Source organism: Semicossyphus pulcher, unplaced genomic scaffold (assembly GCF_022749685.1).
Source record: "Semicossyphus pulcher isolate SPU_LCO1_2020_fin unplaced genomic scaffold, fSemPul1.0.p SCAF_24, whole genome shotgun sequence".
Taxonomy (NCBI): Eukaryota; Metazoa; Chordata; class Actinopteri; order Labriformes; family Labridae; genus Semicossyphus; species Semicossyphus pulcher.
The window spans coordinates 7,188,503-7,207,647 of record NW_027211698.1 but is presented as its reverse complement, the minus strand read 5'-3'; the positions used below and the strand labels follow the sequence as shown (position 1 = coordinate 7,207,647).

The 19,145-nt window shown below is 43.0% G+C and overlaps 2 protein-coding genes across 2 annotated transcripts; both read right to left on the bottom strand.

Annotated features, from left to right (window-relative positions):
* Nucleotides 1–6,075: 6,075 nt before the first annotated feature.
* Nucleotides 6,076–10,914, bottom strand: LOC138603792 (cyclin-T2-like). Its single transcript, XM_069675702.1, has 4 exons — nucleotides 10,902–10,914; nucleotides 9,790–10,044; nucleotides 8,240–8,310; nucleotides 6,076–8,130 (listed from the first exon to the last, which is right to left on the bottom strand). Exons 1-4 carry the CDS (start codon nucleotides 10,912–10,914, stop codon nucleotides 7,042–7,044), a joined length of 1,428 nt encoding a protein of 475 aa, XP_069531803.1. The 3' UTR covers nucleotides 6,076–7,041.
* LOC138603617 (cyclin-T2-like) lies at nucleotides 9,871–17,234 on the bottom strand. The gene is made up of 7 exons (XM_069675487.1): nucleotides 17,053–17,234; nucleotides 16,419–16,500; nucleotides 16,206–16,334; nucleotides 14,369–14,429; nucleotides 14,049–14,111; nucleotides 13,579–13,954; nucleotides 9,871–9,953 (listed from the first exon to the last, which is right to left on the bottom strand). The coding sequence occupies exons 1-6, from the start codon at nucleotides 17,208–17,210 to the stop codon at nucleotides 13,719–13,721; spliced, it is 729 nt and encodes a 242-aa protein (XP_069531588.1). The 5' UTR covers nucleotides 17,211–17,234; the 3' UTR covers nucleotides 9,871–9,953; nucleotides 13,579–13,718.
* Between the last annotated feature and the right edge of the window lie 1,911 nt (nucleotides 17,235–19,145).

Sequence of the window (19,145 nt, the reverse complement as noted above, 5' to 3'; positions counted from 1 at the left end):
TATTTGGTTTACAGACAAACAGTAGTAACAATCTTCTTTTATACTGTAATTATAAATCTCTTCAGTTGATTGGCCATCGCTCAAGTCTTTATGCTAAGCTAGGCTAACATTTCCTGGCTTTGGCTTTTTATTTGGTGTACAGAGATAAGAGCGGTAACGATCTTTTATAATTATAAACCCCTTCAGTTGCTTGCCCTATGCTTCGAGTCTTTATGCTAAGCTAGGCTAACATTTCCTGGCTTTAGCTTTATATTTGGTGTACAGAAATAAGAGCGGTAACGATCTTTTATAATTATAAACCCCTTCAGTTGCTTGCCCTATGCTTCGAGTCTTTATGCTAAGCTAGGCTAACATTTCCTGGCTTCGGCTTTTTATTGGGTGTACAGAGATAAGAGTGGTAATGATCTTCTTTTATAACTATAAATCATTTTAGTTGTTTGCCCTATGCTTCGAGTCTTTATGCTAAGCTATGCTAACATTTCCTGGCTTTAGCTTTGGTGGACAGTCATAAGCGGTAACGATCTTTTATAATTATAAATCCCTTCAATTGTTCAGTCACAGAAGCCATAGGAGAGTATAAACTGAACCATTAGGAGGGAAATAATTATTAGGGTAGGTATTTTCTTGGTGTTGTGATTGCAGGGTCATTATGCTCTCCCTAATGAAACAAACCAGCGGAGAGCCTCCATCTCGGCTGTAGCCGTTATCATCGCCCTTCAGAGAATATAAAAAGGAAAACACTTCAGCAGCAGGCTAATTAAAACCAGAGAGGTCTGGATGAGGAGGCCAAACAACCCACACAGGTGGCGGCACGTCACTGTGTGTGTGTTTGTGTGTGTTAGCTACTGTAGCACATCATGTTTATGCATGTCTGTATGTATTTGTATGACTGTGGGTGTGTATGAGGCAGCAATTCATGTTTGTTTTTTATTTATTTGTGTGCGTTTGTGTCCGTGTGGTACAACTGTGAGTGTGTGTGAGGAAGTAGATAGTGTGTGTGTGTGTGTGTGAGGCAGTAGTAGCTGTTTGTGTGTGTATGTCAGAGGTGTATGATTGTTAGAGGTGCTTTCCATTCATTTTAATGGCTGCAGCCTACACTGCTGTCCCTTCATTCTGCTGCCTCCACCGCTGACAGGAAGGACCTCGCAGCTTTCATCTGACAGGACCCAGCTCAAATAGGCCATTGGTGCACCATAATTAGTTCAAATGTCGAAGCCGGTGAATTATTGATGATTGGGGACGAGTAGGGAGGAAGACATTTCACATCAACTGTGGGGTTTTTTTTTTTTAGCTGTTTCTTTTTAAAGGACAGCTGGTGCTTTGCGGTTCCCACCGCAAACATGAATCTCTGGTGTTCAAGCCGCGAGAGGATGCATTTGCATCGGGCGGAGAAATAAACCGGGGTAGTAAAGGGAATAATTACAAGAAAAAAAAGTGTGAAATAATGTCTTGTTTTTCAGAGAGAACAGCTGTCCAAAGCACATGTGAAAAAAAGGAATACTTGAGCGCTGGTTGGAAAGAAAAAGTAAACCTCACCATGAAGACAGAGGCTAATTTATGCTCCTGCCAATCATTGGGTATAATTGCGCTACCATGGCATAATGGCAGCGCAGGCCCAGCCATTTTCCCCCTCCGGCTCTATCTCAGGTACTTAGAGGGGTTTCCATCAGCTCCTGATTTTTCAAGAGAGACCTCTCAGACAGGAATGACAATGGACTTTCAATGGCTTATAATTATGCCACTTTCCTGCACAATATCATGGGCATCATTTGCATTAAGACTGATACGGGTGTAAGTGCACCGTATGCTGCTCTGCGAAGGCCTTTTGATCAGCTCCAGTGCCGAAATTACCAAGTGCCGTGACATTTCCTGGAATGCCTCAGAGCCGCCGCCGCCGTCGTCCGACAGTTATCTGAATCTGTTAATTAGATGGATCAGGTCCAAAGTTTGTGGCTGTGTGCGCTGACACGTGTGTGATGGTGGCGAGCGAGGAACCACAAAGTGCGCTGAGAGGCACCTTGGATTCGTGGCATGAAAAAAGCTGCATCCTTTTTTTCAAGGTTATTCAACACTGCGTCTTGTTTGCTTTTTTTTAAAACATTCCTCTGAAGATGATGCTGGATGTTTGCGTTTGCTGCCGGCGCTGGAGGCCAAAGGTAATACTGCCATCTAGAGGAAATGAGGAGGTAAAGCAGAGTGGATTGGAGACACGTGAGGACATGAAGAGGGATTCTTTGCTGTACATCATTACCTGCAATTCTTTGAAACATGGCCGCCGACGATGCTTTAATTGTTATACAAGGGGAAACACATGATGCTGTCATCTTTGTGCATCCATTCATCTGGCAGATGGATGACAGAAAAAGCATCAGTGACTTAACTTAATCATCCATTAAGTTTTAATTAGCAGCCTGTGCTGCTGAACAGTCATGTTAATAATGGCGTTTGTGTCTGGAGCCTACACGCTGCTATATATGCTCCTGCCTTTTGAGTTGTAATTAGAGCTTGGACGGTGTTTTCCTTTCAGATGGCTCTTAATTCGGGGATTTGTTGCTCACAAAAGCCCCTCTCATATCTCTTCCTCTCTGCGGATTTTCGAGCAGTAGGCGTCTCTTATTCGGCTTCGAGAGGTTGCTGAAAATAAATCATCACCCTCCCACCAGTACGCGAGAATGTCCAGATGGTTGAGTTTTCACTGACGTCCTTCCCGCTGAATTTCCCCATTGTCTTCCACGCTAAAATTAGAAGGTAATACTTTGGTGGAAATCGCTGCGTCTGCTCGGAGGGTGCTGGTTAATTATCAGGGAGCTGGATTTATGTTCCACCCACCACCGTGCATGCGTGAGAGTGTAAGAATCCCAACCTGAAGCTTGAAACAGCCCTCGAGGTTTGCTGATGGGAACAAATGACAGGTTTCGCTGTCAAGCAGTCTCTCCTGCTTGTTCCTGCGGGGAGAACAAAAGAAGAAATGCCCTCAAGGTATTTTAACGTCTAAAAGAGAAGGTGACAGTCTTCTTCCAGGGTGCAATAATTAAGACAGAATCCAAACTTAACAATGCTTACTCTCATTACAGCTCCAATGTGGCTGTTTTAAGCATAGCTGATATGGTGGTCATTTAAAGTACCCTCTAACAATCAATTAATCAATCTACCGCGTGTAGGAAATGACCGCCATGACTTGCGTTTTGATGAGAATTTTCTTTGGCAGCATTCGACAAACGACTGTTTTATCTTCAAATGCAGCGAGGGCTGGGAATAAATCCACTGTTATGAGGCTGGGATTAAACCATCTGCATGATTTGGCAGTTTTTTTTTTCACATTCGAATGCTATATGTGCTTTCCAGGCCAGAATTAGGGGCTTAAGAGTTTTTTGCACCAAGGACGGAGTTATTTTTTTCAACTTCCTGTCGAGGTTTTTGAACAACCAACAAGGTTCCAGGACCGGTCAGAAGGGACCTCGCATGGATGTCAGACTAAAGATGAAAAAGACGTGTACACATTTTTGGAGACGACTTTTGATAGGTGATAAATTCCGACATACCATTGAGATAACTTAAGGATGCATAAAAGTAATGGAAAAGGTTTTTTACCTTTAGAGCTTTTAACTGATTGACAAAGTCTTCCTCTGTAAACAAACTGACATGAAATTATACAATTAAACTACAAGAGAAGAGATGAACGGCGTGTCAAAGTGATGAAAGTGATGAAGACATGAAGATTTTGCAGCTATAGGCAGTGCTAGTAACGAGGCTTTAAAGTTATAATCTCCAAGTTCTTAGTTTTGTTCTATTTGGCGACACCCTATGGCGATAAAAGGCAACTGCAGGCGCTTACGTCCCAGATAACGTCTACATTTGGCTCCCTTTGTTATTGATTGTCCTCGCTGACGCTCGCTTTCCTTTTTAGACTGTTTGCCTTCATCTGATTGCGAATTTGTTTTTCACTTATTTTTGAAGTTGTATCTCTAGTCATCCATCTTTTCTTTATTTTGCGAGTAAACAGTAATCTACTATGGCTGAACAGGGAGCGGAAAAGCAGCCGCTTAGCTCCGCCTACCCTCTCTGGCAGACCGACCAGTGCTGGCTGATGGAAAACGCGTCACTAACTAATGTCAGTTTCTGGTTGCACAAAAAGGATCTCACTCTTTAAAAAAAAGGACGATCTTTGTAGGGATCATTTCCGTAATATTGTCAGACACCTGGAGTAACAGTCCAAGCCTGTCAGGGGCAAAAACAAGCACTTTTAGTGGACGTACTTTGAGCGGGCGCATTTTCCCCAGGGGATTATGTTGCAGCCATTGCGGGTGTATCGCGGCTACGGCTACGGCCATCTACTGTGGCCCAGGTTTAAAAATACCGAACTTCTCCTTTAACAGACATTTATTCCAGACACTTGAAGTATTACATGTTTGCTTAAAATGTAACTTAAAACAATAAATCTATTAAAATTGTTGCATTTTTCTTTAAACTAGGCGTCACAGTTCAGATTTTTTCTAACCGTAGTGAAAAACTTACACCACCTTGTGGTTCGCTGGTAAACCGCCACCCCAGCACGCTGCCGCAGTATGTTTTATTTAACTACAGCACATCGCCCAGACGGTAAAACATCAACGACTTGAGTGAACACAGCATAACCAGTGAAAACCAAAGTTTATAAACCACTACTAGGTTCGTGTCTTTAGTTGTTGATATGAAATCAATGGTGACGGGCTAGTTGTTGTTGTAGCGGCTAAACCAGCATGTCGTGAGACAGCGTTGAAACGGCAAAAGAAACCTAGCTGTCAGAGCGCTGCTGATTACTGTGATTTTTAAAACGAGTCTGTTGTTCATATTCTGTACGGCAAAGATGAGGAGCTTCCCTGATGCATGGATCGTGAGTTTACTGGGTCCCTTTAGATGTTTATGCGTCAGAGGACGCGTAACTAGAAACATTACTGGGTCTATGATATTAAAAAAAGAACAGCTGTGATGACGGACCACCCTCCACCCCGCGGTTGGCGTCACACAACTGCAGTATTGCGGTCATGCGGTTACCGTGACAGCCCTCCTTAACTTGATTTGTGACCTTTTTAAGGAAAAAATTTGACAGAATTTACAAAACGTCCAATTACTAGTTTGTGCCAGAGTTTTAAACAAAACACGTGTCCGCTAGCAGGTATAGTTTCCTTAAATGTCATATTTTACACCTGTTTTCTCGAACCCCTTTCCCAGTGAAATGACCATGTTGACGATGTTCAGACCTGGTAAGACCCACTTATAGATGCCGATTGTCTCTTTTCCTATTGCCAGTGGAGTATCCTCCTGTCAGTCTCTTTTCTGCTGCGTCACCGTCTGACGTCACAAACGCGCCGGAGACAGGGTTAGTAAACAGTGAAGGTGGTGAGGACTTTATTGTATCTATTACTCAGTCTATTTATCAAACTGGGTGGCAACAAATTTGTTTGTGCGCTGCTTGGATGGAGACGGACGGAGTTTGTAGCCGAGGTGACAAGGAGTCGCAGAAGTTAGGGACGGAGCATAGCATCGCGCCGGAAAGGGGGCGCAGATTATCGTGTCGACTCGGGTTTTGTGTTCACATCAATGCCGATCGGCGCCGGGACGATGATTACCCGGGTCTACTGCAGAGTCTTTGACACCAGTCTGAACCTTTCCCACTACGCAAAAAAGCCGGGTGTTAGCAGGTTTTATGACCAGCGGTTAAAGGGCTTCAGAGAGGTCAACAGTGCAGTTGGAAGTGGGCCTTAAACTTTGTAGAGCTAAAACAACGACATAATAAGAGAGCAACAACTGTGATATTCATTCAACCCTTCTGGAGCAGGCTTTAAGTATATTTGTGAGACATCTGTGATTCCAGCTTCACAAATTTAAACACATATTCTCTTCTCAATCTTCAAAGTTAATCTGATCTTTTGGAGTTGGCCAGACTTAAAGCCTCGGGTGGGTAAACCGCTTTAAAGTTCTGCTTTGTTCTGTTGAACATCACTTGACAGAAACAATCGACTCCCCTCATCAGAACTAAATCGATGCGTCTCGTGATGGAAGACGCTTAATCGGAAAACACTGAAAAAAAATCACTTTTACACCTTTATTTGGGCTCCCAATACACAAATCGAGGATATGTTCATCAATACAGTCTGCTTTAGATCTCATGATACACTGAATGGAGGAAGGTCTGGACTGATGCAATAAACAAACAGTTTTAAGTTTGAACTACAGTCCTATATACACAATCTTACTTTGAGAGATCTGTATTTTCTGATAGTAATAACATTAATCATACTGAATAGCGATTGACGGAAACAATCACAAGGCCGTTTTGCAATTTTTAGCCGATATATCTTAAATGCACTTTCACAGCAGATGTAACGTAAACTTCGTTTGTAGCTCTGAGCGAGTCTGCACGTTGAGTTCAGGTGCGGCCTTGGAAGTCCCGAATAGACAGCAAATAGACAGCAAATGGAGCCGGCCTCACATTTGTATTGTTTTTTTTCTTCAACTATTTGATGCACTCTTTGAAAAATAAGCAGACCATGTTTCCTACGACGGAGACGAGTTCCGCCACTCTTCGTCGGCGACACGTCTCCACGGATACGGGTGATAAAACCCAAACAGAGGAAGATTCGTTCTTATATCAAAAAAGTTCAAGACCTGAGATTTTTAGTGGAAATAACATACAAAAAAAAAGAAAAAAAAAAACTGTCTGTAAACTGTCACGACGGCTGCGAACACTAGCTATGTCTTCCCTTTTGTGACTGAAAACATGCACGTTAAAATCAGGAGTTAAAAGAACGTTTAAAATCTTTTTCCAGCCACATTCTTTTAAAACTTCATGGTTTGTTTTTGTTGCAAGCTAGTTGTACACAGCTCTATGCATATAATTGTACATTTTTCCGACAGCTTCACGAGGATCGTCAGTGATCAGTGTGTGGACACGACTGAGGGCGATGCAGAATTCATAACTTAAGACAAATAAATTCATTTTTTAAAATTCTATTAAACATGGTAATACCTTATTCTAGATAACGCCGCGCTCTCCGAGGGTTACAAGTTCATTCCTTGGGCACTTAGTAAAGAGTCCAGCATGTCGAAAGTGTCTTTGTAGTCGGTGTGTTGGCCGTTGGAGGTCAGCATGCCGTTGGTTCCGTCGTGGCCGTGGTGCTCCATCATCCTCGGGCCGCCCTCCGACGTGTAGTGGGCCGAGGCGAGGCCGCCTTTGGAGCTCCTGCCGCTCTTGGACGAGTGGTGGTGGTTGTGGTTGTGGTTCCCGGCGTCGGAGTGGGGCCTCTTTCGGGACGAGCCGGACGAGCTCCCGTCGTTGTGGACGCCGGGAGCTCGCAGGGATATCGAGGCGCTCTCTAGTGTCCCTCTGCCGTTCCCGCTAATCGAATAAGCGTGCGAGTGGGCGTGTTTCGAGTGGCGGTGGCCGCTGTGCTCTTTGTGCTTTTCCTTCCCGGTGAGAGTCCCGCCCTGCTCGGCGCCTCCGTGACGCTCCGATGAGACTTTGATTCTCATCTTAAGCTCCTCGCTAGTCGCAGAGCCGTTCTCGGCAAAAGAAGGAGGCAGCCGATTCTTTTTAGACTTTTCCCTCCTGCCTTCGCCCGACTGACCGGCTTGCGACTGGGAGCGTTTCTTGTGGTGGTGCGTCGAGAGCGCAGGAGGAGCCGCGTACATGTCTGTGCCCGGCTCATCCTTTACGCCGTTCTGCAGCGCTTGCTCCGCCGCGTGTTTCTCTCGGTACTTTTCCAAAGTCAAGACTTTCTGCGGCCGCGCAAAAGCTGCTGCTGCTGCTGCCGCTGCCGCTGCTGCTGCGTTCGTCGCGAGCTGCTGCTGGTTTTTGCTGCTCGACCCGCTCGCAGCTTTGTGTTCGTGTTTCACCAGCGTGAAGTCTGAGTGGCTGAGCGGCTCGGAGAACTGTTCGTAGCCGCAGGACTTTGAGGGGTCGCTCAGCGGCTCGTAGGAGGCGTAGGAGGCTGTGATGGAGTTGAGGGAGGGCATGTCTGAAGAGTCGGATCCAGAGGTGGAGGGGAAGAAGGAGTTGGTGACACCGGGAAGGCTGTCGAGGGACGTCCCCTGAAAGGCACTGTCCACTGATGGGCCGTCTGTCTTTGGCTTCTTAGCAGCTTGAATGGCCTAAAACACAGAAGACAACATTAGACACTGACTATGTGTGTGTCCTGTCATGCTACATGTCCGTACCTGCCCTCGTATAGTTATAGCATATTTAGTATTTACGACATACCCTCCAGTTTCGTATCCTCTTTAGCCTGCTGGGCGTCTTCTCCAGGATCTGAAGGAACTCGTGTGTGAGCTCTGAAAACCATACAGACGGTATGTGGCTTTATGAGGATCATGGCTTATAATGCAATATACTGGCTACAGGTGATGAAGCAACTAGCAGCATCAATTGCTCCACCATCTCCAACTAAACAATTGTTTGTTCTCCACAGGTTAAATCAGGATGTAAGTTGTTACTGTTGCAGCTTTGCCTTATTTCAACCACATTTTGGAGACCTGCAACCTGCTGTTATTTCCATTATTGATTCATCTGTTTATTAACAGAAGGGACAGAAGCCCCTTTTTACAATTGCCGCTGTAAAGTCACCCCAGTGTGTGTTTTTACATGGCGTTGCGGCATTGAGGAAGCAGAAGGTGGGCGAGGTTGCCTGCTTGCCGTTTACACTGACGCCATTTCACCTGTCACTAGGGTTGTCAGGGTAACCCCAAGACCATGCGACACCAGTGATTGCCATCGCAGTCTCGCGTCATGCTAGTTTGGCCGCTACAACAAGCCAGTAACTACGGATTTCATTTCAACAAATACTTTGCAGTGGTTGATAAACTCGCGTTTCCACCGCTCATGGGTCGCACTGTAGTTAAAGAAGCAAAACATACTCCGGCAGCGGGCTGGCCAGCGGTTAGACGAATGTACACAACACGTGACCATCACGGCAGCATCTGTTCTGCAATCTACACCAGCTGTGAAGATGTGTCTCAAATTTAGCCAATGGTAGTTGCGAAACCATGGCCATAAATGTTGGGTGGCAGTGACACCAAAAAACAGTAGAAGACAACTTTGCAACCGACTTATTCCTTAATCGTGCATAAAGTCTGTGTAGATAGAAGTCAAATGAGAATTAACTAATAGTATTACTATACCCAGATGTAGAGGGAATATACATATTCATTGCTCTTTCAAATTAATCTTGCCTGCTCATTTAGCCGATCAATAACTTTAATAGGAAACTGAAATTACCCAAAATGAACAGATCACATCCTTAAAAAGTTGTGGGCATGTGTTTACATAGCAGTCAGTGGCTTTCTACGCGTCACTGACGCACAAAACAAACGGAGCAGCAGGAAATCACTGGCATATTACGGCCGCCTCCCGCACAGCATACGTGGCTGGTGGAGATTGCAGCATTGAATAACATTGCAGCGTATGTGTCCCGGCACACGCGTGTTAAAAACATGCTTCAAATACCCGTTAGTGTTTCACCATAGTTGGAGAAACTCAGTTTATTTAAGCTCTACATTTTTAAGTTAGCTCACGGGTCGCCCTCGTGCCTGGAGCGAGGCGGCCTGCAGCCTGAAGCTCGGGCACATGCAGAGCCCTCTGTTCTGTTAACTCTCATGTAATCCATTTAATATCACAGCACTTTGATGCCACATGCCGAGTCCTGTTACAGCCCTTTACTTCCTCAGCAGCAAGACCAATTTAAAAACGTACATTTGTACAAGTTAAAACAGCCCTCGTCTACTGCTCCATAAGCCAGCGGAGGATGCTCTTACCGTCCAGCAGCTGTAACGTCACGGTGCGGTCCACGTACTCCCACCAGTGTTTGCCATCTGTGGAGACGGGGATCTCCCAGTTGGACCACTTGCAGGCCAGATGGATGCAGACGCACGCGACGACGGTGGGCCGATACTGCAGGCAGAAGGTGGTGAGGTGCAAACTGCAGGAGAAGACAAGAAACACAAGAGGAAGAAACGACCGTGAGCTGAAGGGCTTCTCGACTAATAAACGTGTAGGTCGACAAGTTCGAGCTGGGTGAACAATCAATCATCGATTATCTCCACATCACATACACACCGCCTTACCTCACACAGCTGGAACATCTATGTTTGTTATATATGTTTGTTCTCCATATAAGAGTCTGCATTATTGTGATTCTGACGTAAAAGGGGAACTTATTTAAACATTATAAACAGTGTTTCTCAATCTTCTAGTGAGCGATAAGAATCATTTGTGAAATCATCTCCTCGAACAAAAAGAAAAGTTACTTGTAGAAGTGCTTTCTGAGTGACGGCAGCACATTTGAACTCACTGACACATGGGAGCTGTAAGAGTGAGAAACACTGGTGTTGGCAGCCCAACAACTGATCAGGCTTTATGTTCTCTGAGGTTAATTTTCTCTGCACTCTAAATCCCAAACTACACTGCAAACTGGCTCTTATGTGTCGACACTTAACAGATCATGACATGGGGAAAAAAAAGTCGTACTGTGTTCGCTCAGACAAGTGAGCTAAATTAAGGTTGCTCTAGTTTTAGACAATCTGAACTAAATGATACAGACAGGTGACAACTTAAAGGAAAAACATAACAGATGTAAACGCCGTAGCAAAGATGGACTACATGGTGAAATGAAATGTAACACCGTAATGCCTTGTGGCCGAGCTGCCTCGGTAGCTTCTGGTTTTGTATCAATGTGTCAAAATCAAAAGATCTCTGGTAAATAAAGTGTTAAAGTTAAAACTTAAAGACCAGCTGCAGTCATGTTTTAAAACATACAAAAATACTCTGCTGGAAATAATAAATAAGTTGTTTTCGTCATGATACGTTTAATTACTCCCAACGCATCTCCTCCTTCTCCCTCATTAAAAATCCCAGCCCAAAACAAAACCCGTCTCTGCCATCGTTTAGCAGCAACTTGTTGAAACGTAGCTAGCTTGAAATGTAGTAATTAGCAGTAGTAACGTTAACACGCAGTCGTGAGTTTGCAAAAATTACATGGAGGCATATCACCAAAGCGGTTGCCATAAGTACGTTATGATATGCAGTGTCACCCCGTCCATTAACAGGATTGGCTCCTAAGGTTTGTGACATCACAAACCCTGCCAGTCTAAAAACGTGTTGTTCAGCCTGTCCTTGGTACACTGCAGTTTAAAAGCAGACGAGATGACTGCTCATGTTATCCCTGATATGTCTTGTAGCAAATGAAGAACACCACATGGAGATGTTTACAAGGTTAAACACTTCTAACAGGCGTTTCTAATACTTTACGTGTTAGAACGCGACCCTAGTGCTCTGACCAGACCTGAACTTAAATCTTAATATTTTGTTTTTGTGTCACATTTCTTTCTTAAAGCTCCTGCGAGGGACTTTCAGTTTGTGTTGATTTTGGCGCCCCCTGTGGACAAAGCCGTACCTCTTATATCTTTGCTGATTTTGTCCTGAACATGCTTAAGTGGTGGTTTAAAAAAAAAACAACCTCATCCTGCTTTCTTTAACTGTCATACGCATCACTTAACATGTTTGCCCTGGAAAATGTAAACAAAGGCAGCGTGCAGTTAATCGCCTCGTGTGACACCTGGTGGTTTCAGGTTAAAAATAACTACATAGAAATAATCAGTCTTGTTGCAGATGGTCTGGTTTGCCTTTGTAGGTCATATAGAGTAACCAAAATATATTTCAGTCCGTTTCATAACCAGCAAAAAACTCCTCACAGGAGCTTTAATGCTCTGTTTTACACTTTGAATTGCTTTATGTATGGATGCTGCTCTATATATAAACATTTAAGAGGGTTTGATTGTACAAGAAATACAAAAAGGGAAAATGCAGTGTTGCCATAAACCTGCATTCTTGATCGTCAACAAGCGACTCTACTGGATGCAAAATCGTATGCAATGCTACCAGGAAATGACCCTACTTCTCCGTTGATACATTTCCTCACTAAACATTTTTCTAATGAGTTTATGGCCTCAATCACTAGTTTCAAAACACCTTCAATACAGCACGATGTTACTTTTGAAAACTATGGTCGTATAGAGGTTAATAATATGATACAGCTGGGTATGCTTTCCAGTGCAGTTACCTGTGGTTGACAGTCAGCTAACATGGCAACCTTACGATCATTAGGCCAGAATCTGTACACACTTCAGCCGCTTTCCCACTGGTCGAAAAACCCGCTAACTCCCGGCTTTTTTGCTTAATGGGAAAGGTTCAGACCCGGGTCAAATGAGTCTGCAGGAGACCTGGGTAATTATCGCCTCGGCTCCGATCGGCATTGATGGGAACAAAAAACCTGTGTCAACACGCTAATATCCTTTCCCTTTCAGGCGATGCTATGCTCCGTCTGCGACTCCGTCACCTCAGCTACAAATTCCGCCCGCCTCCATCTGAGCAGCGCTCGAACATCGTTCCACATTTGTTGCTGCAGAGTTTTATAAATAGACTGAACGAGTAGGAGATACAATAAAGAACTAACCACCGTAACATCTTCACTGTTTACTAACCCTGCATCCGGCACGTTTATGACGTCAGACGGTGACGCAGCAGAAGAGACCGACAGGTGTATACTCCACTGGCAATGGGAAAAGAGACAATCGGGTCTTCCCCAGCTTGAAAAAAACACGTCAACGTGCTTGGTGGGAAAGGGGTATTAATTACCTTAATGCGACATGTGCAAAAACAGAAGAGCAACTCTTCCTCAGGTGACTGAAAATGTCAAGACGTGGTCTAACTGTCAGCGAGAACAGTCTGTCAACAATTACTCAGAGAGGGATATCATGGAAGGCTTGCAGTGAATAAACCCCTCATTACAAAGATGAACGCACATGTGAAAGGTCACTGGTGCCTGTTCTACAGAGACGCGGAAAAAGTCATCTGGTAAGACGAGTCATTATGATCTCGGTCACTGAAAGGTTTGAGTGTGAAAATGATAGGATTCGTGTTATGGCGTCTGCAGCCGCCGTGTTACTGGGCCATCGTGTTGGACAGGACGATAATCTAAACACCAATGAGGGAGCAGCTTACTTCACTTCAGTGTAATTCTAAAATCAAAGCCAAGGTGCGCTGAAGCTGCGGCAGAGCGTCGTCACCCAACACCTTACAAAGACACCTTTTACTTTAGTTTGTCACCTGTCTGCATCTCTCATACTTATCAGCATCTTTAAACATTTTCATGATCATGAATTATGTTTGTATGTTCACGACACTTTAATCTAGACTGCTTGTATTCTTTGTGTATGAACACTAAGAAAAATCCGGTCTACCATGATCGGCTGGGATCGTCAATCCCCCAGACTTGCATATCAAACTAGCGTCTCTGCAAAACAAATCAAATAAACACCTCATACGTCTGAAATACAACAAAAGTATTGTCAAAATTAGGAGTTTAGTGAAGAAAAAAAAACATGTCTGCCACATTTTTCCTCTTTAAAAGACAGAAGCCCTCAAATAAAAGCTACACAGAGTAAGAATTCAGTTTGCAGTATAGTTTGGCGTTTGATTGTTAGCTCTTTTGGGGTAAAAAAAAAAATGTGCAAAAAAATAAAAAAAGAACTGTAAACTATACTTACCAAAGCACTCTATAAGTTTAAGAATCTTTAGTGGCAATCTATATTCAGGCTACCGTTTGAGTTTTTTTTTTTAGACATATGCACTCCGTACCAAACAACCTTGAGAGGTAAACAGCACCACTACACTCCACATTGTGCATTCAACCCCTATGTGCCAACACAGAGCCCTTGTACAATACACCGCACAAAGCAGCCGGAGCGGTACTGCCCCACTTTGGGGGTTCCCAGGACTCCGGCGCAAACAGGGCGTTGGACACAGGAAGGGGGGCCCTGCAGGACAGGAAGCTATAGTGTGCCATTACAGTGCAATAATGGGAACAGGATAATAACCTGTTGGTAGCCATGAAATAGGAAGTCTGTGCCAAATCCTTGCTTGCTGTGAAAGAAGGAGAAAGATGGTTTTAGAGTTCATACTTTAATGCATAATATTTGTCAAACAGTTTATGGAAACGTGCACAAAAGGTTTTTACCTCGCACTAGCTGGGAACACCTCACAACATCTGTGTGTGGATGATCAACTGTTATTTCAAAACCTGCAAGACAGACGCACATGCGATCAGCCACGTTGTCAGAAGAAGCAGAAGCAGAGCGCGATATTGCGGTTTGCATTTCTTAAAACAGGAAGTGAAAGAAAAACCTTGAAGGCTGTTATGTTTTAGGAATATAAACTCCAATGTCAACATGCCCATGTGGTGCTCGAATGCTGCGACTAAAATTTCTGACTGTAGAAGCCAGTTAAGCATCAACACACACACAAAGTCTGCAGCAGGGAAGCTTTAACGGGACTCACCCAGCGTCTGCAGCACTATCGTTTCCAGTGCTACGAGCTCTTGCGCCTGCTGCTGGAATGCCTAAAAAGAGAGAAATCAATGAACAATTTCAAATCTGCAAACCAACTACTATAAACTGATGATTCAGCTTCTTATCAGCATTCCTACAAAATAAAAGCATGAACAGGGTGGACAAAACAGAAGAGAAGAAACATTAGAGTACGTTGTTTCTGGGCCTTTCAAACTCGACATCAAGTCTTTGTGTGTTCTTTTCTTATGTATGGGAATACGGTGCATAATAGAACAAACCCAGCTATCTACTATCAAGAATTATATTGCAATGTCAATTAAGTACAACATTTTAGAGCCCAGCATTGGACACAGATTTGTGGCCATGTCCTGTCAACCGAGGAGCAATCTCAGATCTTATCGGCTACAGTCTGACGACGATACAGCCTCTGGGGACAGCAGTGAACATGCACGTGTAGCTAGCGGTTAGCATTAAAAGACTTCCTTTCAAGACTTCCTTTTCCACGTGCGCCTTTGTTTACAGAAAAAGAAAACGCCTAAATCCCTTGTGATTGACTTTTTAAACGCAGTCGTGCCTTTGCCGAAATGTCCACATCATGATGCAGAGTCGTAAAAGTAAAATGGTCTTTCCTCAAGAGGAGAAGAAAGCTACTTTTAAAATGCTCGTTTGTTGACCAGAGGGCGGATCGATTATTTCTGATGCGTTCAAGGAAGTCGGGAAATGTAAAAGCTGAATGGCTTTCGTGCCACAGCATCAAGGGAATTTTAGATCTAGCATGCAGATGTCTGTTTATAAAGATTAATAAGAAGCTGAATTGTTTTCAGATGGCCGCTGATGGGAGCCGGGATGTCATTATGCAGCATTACGTTCCGCCTGCTTTTGCTCTCACGGACTGTTTTTCCTGCATATGCTGCAGCATGCTGATACGTGATTGGTCAATACTACTTGGAATACATGCATAGTACAAACGAAAACCAGAACACTTGCCATCCCTACAATACACATCCCTGCCTACAGATTCTACATTTCTATGTAGAATTGATACCGGACTTACATTTGACAAAAGGTCTTTTCTGCCATGATCTAATAGAAACCTAAATTTGTAGAAGAAGCTAATGAAGCTCACAAACAAATGGTGGCTCCAACTACCAAATAAAGCTAACCTTTTTAATGTTAACTCTTGAAAAAACCCTTTAGAAGTTGTTAATTGTTTGTGTAAATGTAATTCTCTGAAAACAGTCTTTGATAACAGAGTTTGTTTTCGGGGCTGACCCAGTCACCAAAGATGTGATATTGATTCATTGCGATGAGTAACCAACTGGGTGGCAGGGTGGAGTCGTCACAGAACATTCTGGATGTGAAGCGACTTGAGCTTAAACACATAATGTTTAAAAAGTAAGTCAGACCTCTGACTAAGAATAAAATATGATTGAACTGTTGCATTATTGGTTTGATTACTCCTGAAGTTGTTGATACAAATTTAAAATAAAACATAAGACAAAAAAAGCAAGGCTGCATTTCCACTTCGAAAATATATAATAACACAATTAACCATTAACGGAATAAAGCTCTGTCAGTCTTAGTTGCAATAAGAAGTAAACAATAGTAATGAGCAGCAACGTTAATGAAAAGTCAGTCTCATACAACACAGACATTACTATTCAGTATAGGTAAAAAAATAAGGAAGCTTTTGTCATCATGGAGAGTCACATGGATTTTAACAAGACGTCCACACAAGGAAGAAAATAAGACTGTGTGCCCAGGTTGATATGGGAGCAGTCATTTCATGGAAACAAACTCCCTCTATTTAGTCATAGTTTACTTACGTTGCTCTTAGTGTCTAGAGCAGGCTCTTGTGGGTTAACGCAGGCATGGGCTATTTTAATGACATGTTCCAGCTTCCTGGGCTGCTCCTCAACTTTAGCTGCCAGGAACAACGTAGTCTGTGAAATTATCTGTAGAGGAAAAAAATAACTCAGTTTTCCACGTCCCATAACACCAATCAGTAGGGTTTCAGCCAACACTGCAGTGGTACTTACATTTCTGTGGAATTTTGTGAAGGAGTGGATCATATAAAACCTATGCATATATACTATAGCCGTGTTAATAATAAGTTGAGAGCTGGGAAGGCAGTTAAGGCATAATACATTAAGACATACGACACAATAAATTGATTTTTACAAGAAACCATGGCACGTTAGCATCGAGCTAGCGTTGAGTGGAAAGCTAGCAAAACGTGCACCCTGTAAGATTAAACCAAACGCAGATTCAAGTCAGTGGCGTCAACTTTTCCTGCGATAAGCACTCCATACGTAGCATTGTGAAATGTTTAAACAGCAAGCACACTCTGTATGGGTAATCGTTTATCACTGATATATCATTAGACACAAAGCTAACAATAGAATCTGCAGCCTAAATAGACAAAACAATAGCTAAGCTAGCAAGTAGGCCTCAACACTTCCAGCTAGCTTAATACAAGCGTCTCGTTAGCCAAAATAAATGGTCACTGTGGTTACAGAAGACTCGTCACTCTATGATTTAAGTTTTCAGGTGCGTTTTGAAGCTTAAAATATGAATTTTTAACAAGCAATTCTATTCCGGCTTTTGCAAGCTAATGCTAACTCGAGCTAATCAGTCTGTCGGCCAATAGCCTCTGCGTTTCAGAAAGGATACACGTTGAGTCTCTGGCCTATATCTTGGATTAAGTTTGCGGCCTGCTGTCGGTACGAGAGCTCCCTGTCAGCCTCTATTCCGCAGCGTCGAGACGGCGTGTTTTCGAGCCGCTCCCGGGAGAAGAGCCATTTCGTAGAGGGTCCCCGGTGCACCGCCATTACGCTCCCACAGCCAAGCCCGACGGTGTTAGCATCGGGAGGGAGTGGGGCTATGGGGGCACCGGAAGGACGAAATCAGAAGCCGAATCTGATTGAAAACCGGTCTTACATTTTCTGAACAGCGCCACCAGTGGTCGGTGGTGCGAATAGCCCTATTTTATTCTATGCCCTTTTGACGCTGTGTAGGATAACATTTCCCCCCATAGCAATTAATTTATCTAGGTGTATCCGTTAATTTGATGCATTAAGGCCATTTAGCCACTAACAAGACTGTTTTTTTTTTTTTTCATCAAAGAAAATTGGCTTTAGCAAATAGACTTGAAATATCAGGATTTGCCGCTAGGGGTCATAACTGTAGTTTGGACGCCTCGCATTTTTTTTCTTAGTATTTTAAGAGATGACATTACAAAAAAGATAATAGTAACAATAGCAATAATAATAAAATTAACATATATATACTGTACAAAAATTTTGAAAGACATAAAAATAAGAAAAAGACAAGATACATATGAAAATAAAGGGAGAGAAAACAAAAAACAACTAGGCCTAGTAGTAATTACATAGATCATTTTTCGCAAAATTATTACTGTTAAACTCTGGAGAATGAAAATTAGAGACAGGCCAAGAATCTTTGGTAATATTGTGAATTGCTACATTAAACATTTACTATGTGACGCCACATAATAAAACATCATTTGGACTGCACTACTCTCATTTCATCACTAGATAGAGGTAGAGAGCATTGACAAAAGTTAAGCCGAATGAGCTTATTTATTTCAAGTGCTCTCACAAAGAAAGATAATAGTGTAGGTTTACCCAAATAAGCCTACTGTATAAGAATATATAAAATAAACTGAATGCGTTTGCAGTGTTTGGTGTTGATGTGGGCCTAAAGGTCTATAGTAGTAAATGTATATGTCACCTACATGTGTAAATTGCTTCTCAAACTCAAAGTGTATGGTTATTTTATGATTTGTAAACCCCATATTCTGTCGCGATGAATTTAAAGTAGAAAAGCAGAATAACCTTTAAGTCTGTTTATCAAGTAGCTCAGTATCTTAGCAACCCCAAAACAGTAACTTTTCTCAGTCTAGTTTGATAATTATTCCGACCAAAACATAATTTCCCACACCCCACACTGTTAAGTATTTACATTTTGAATAAATGTGACTTTCTCTCTCGAATAAAAATGTGTCAAATCATTAGAATGATCAAATATTTGGCCACACAGGAGAAAATATAGCCTCCATTTGCTACTCCAGAGGACAGATTGTTCTAATTTGATTCAGCGTATTTATACGTAGCATACGTGACAGGTGAGTAACGGGCCCAGTCTGTCCACACATCCACCCTCTCGTTCGATTCCCATGGGACAGATGTTTTCATCGTTGACGTGGAGTTCAGAGCGCGCGGCGCAGCAGAGGCGGCAGCTTTGTTCCACCCCAGCGCGCGCGAGCGCAGGTCTCGTGAAGCCCCTCGGGATTAGTAATTAGAGTCCAGGTGTTGATATTGCACGACGTCGCGATTTGGAACCTGTTGTGAGTATGTCCCCCCCAATGCATGTCAAGACTTATGTATCAGGTTCATCAACATGTACACTAACTAGCTACCGGTTATCACTTTCAAAATAAATAGCGAGCACGTCGTTGATTTGGACTCTGAAAACTTCAAATTGAAAACATTTAACTACCAGTGAAAGAAGAGCTAAGGTATTTTTTACAAACATACATGTTCTCAATTACATACACACAGTGGTTTTACTTGGACAGACTATAAAGTAGCCTGCAGTAGACTATATTTATTCGTAATGTAAGATAGCCTGGTTATTTCCTACACCATTTTGTGTACCAGTGATAGTCCTTTTGACTCCTCAGTCATAGTTAAAGTAGTCTATAGAGGTGAGATGAAGAAACAAACAAAAAAACATTCGTGTCT

Excerpts from the sequence above, each read along its gene's own strand:
- LOC138603617 (XM_069675487.1), bottom strand. The coding sequence starts at position 17,210 with ATGGCGGTGCACCGGGGACCCTCTACGAAATGGCTCTTCTCCCGGGAG. Across the intron at positions 16,335-16,418 it reads TCACAAAATTCCACAGAAAT|ATAATTTCACAGACTACGTT; the intron begins GTAAGTACCACT and ends TTTCCTCTACAG. Across the intron at positions 14,112-14,368 it reads GATAGTGCTGCAGACGCTGG|GTTTTGAAATAACAGTTGAT; the intron begins GTGAGTCCCGTT and ends TCTGTCTTGCAG.
- LOC138603792 (XM_069675702.1), bottom strand. Across the intron at positions 8,311-9,789 it reads GACGTTACAGCTGCTGGACG|AGCTCACACACGAGTTCCTT; the intron begins GTAAGAGCATCC and ends TATGGTTTTCAG. Across the intron at positions 8,131-8,239 it reads AGAGGATACGAAACTGGAGG|GCCATTCAAGCTGCTAAGAA; the intron begins GTATGTCGTAAA and ends TCTGTGTTTTAG.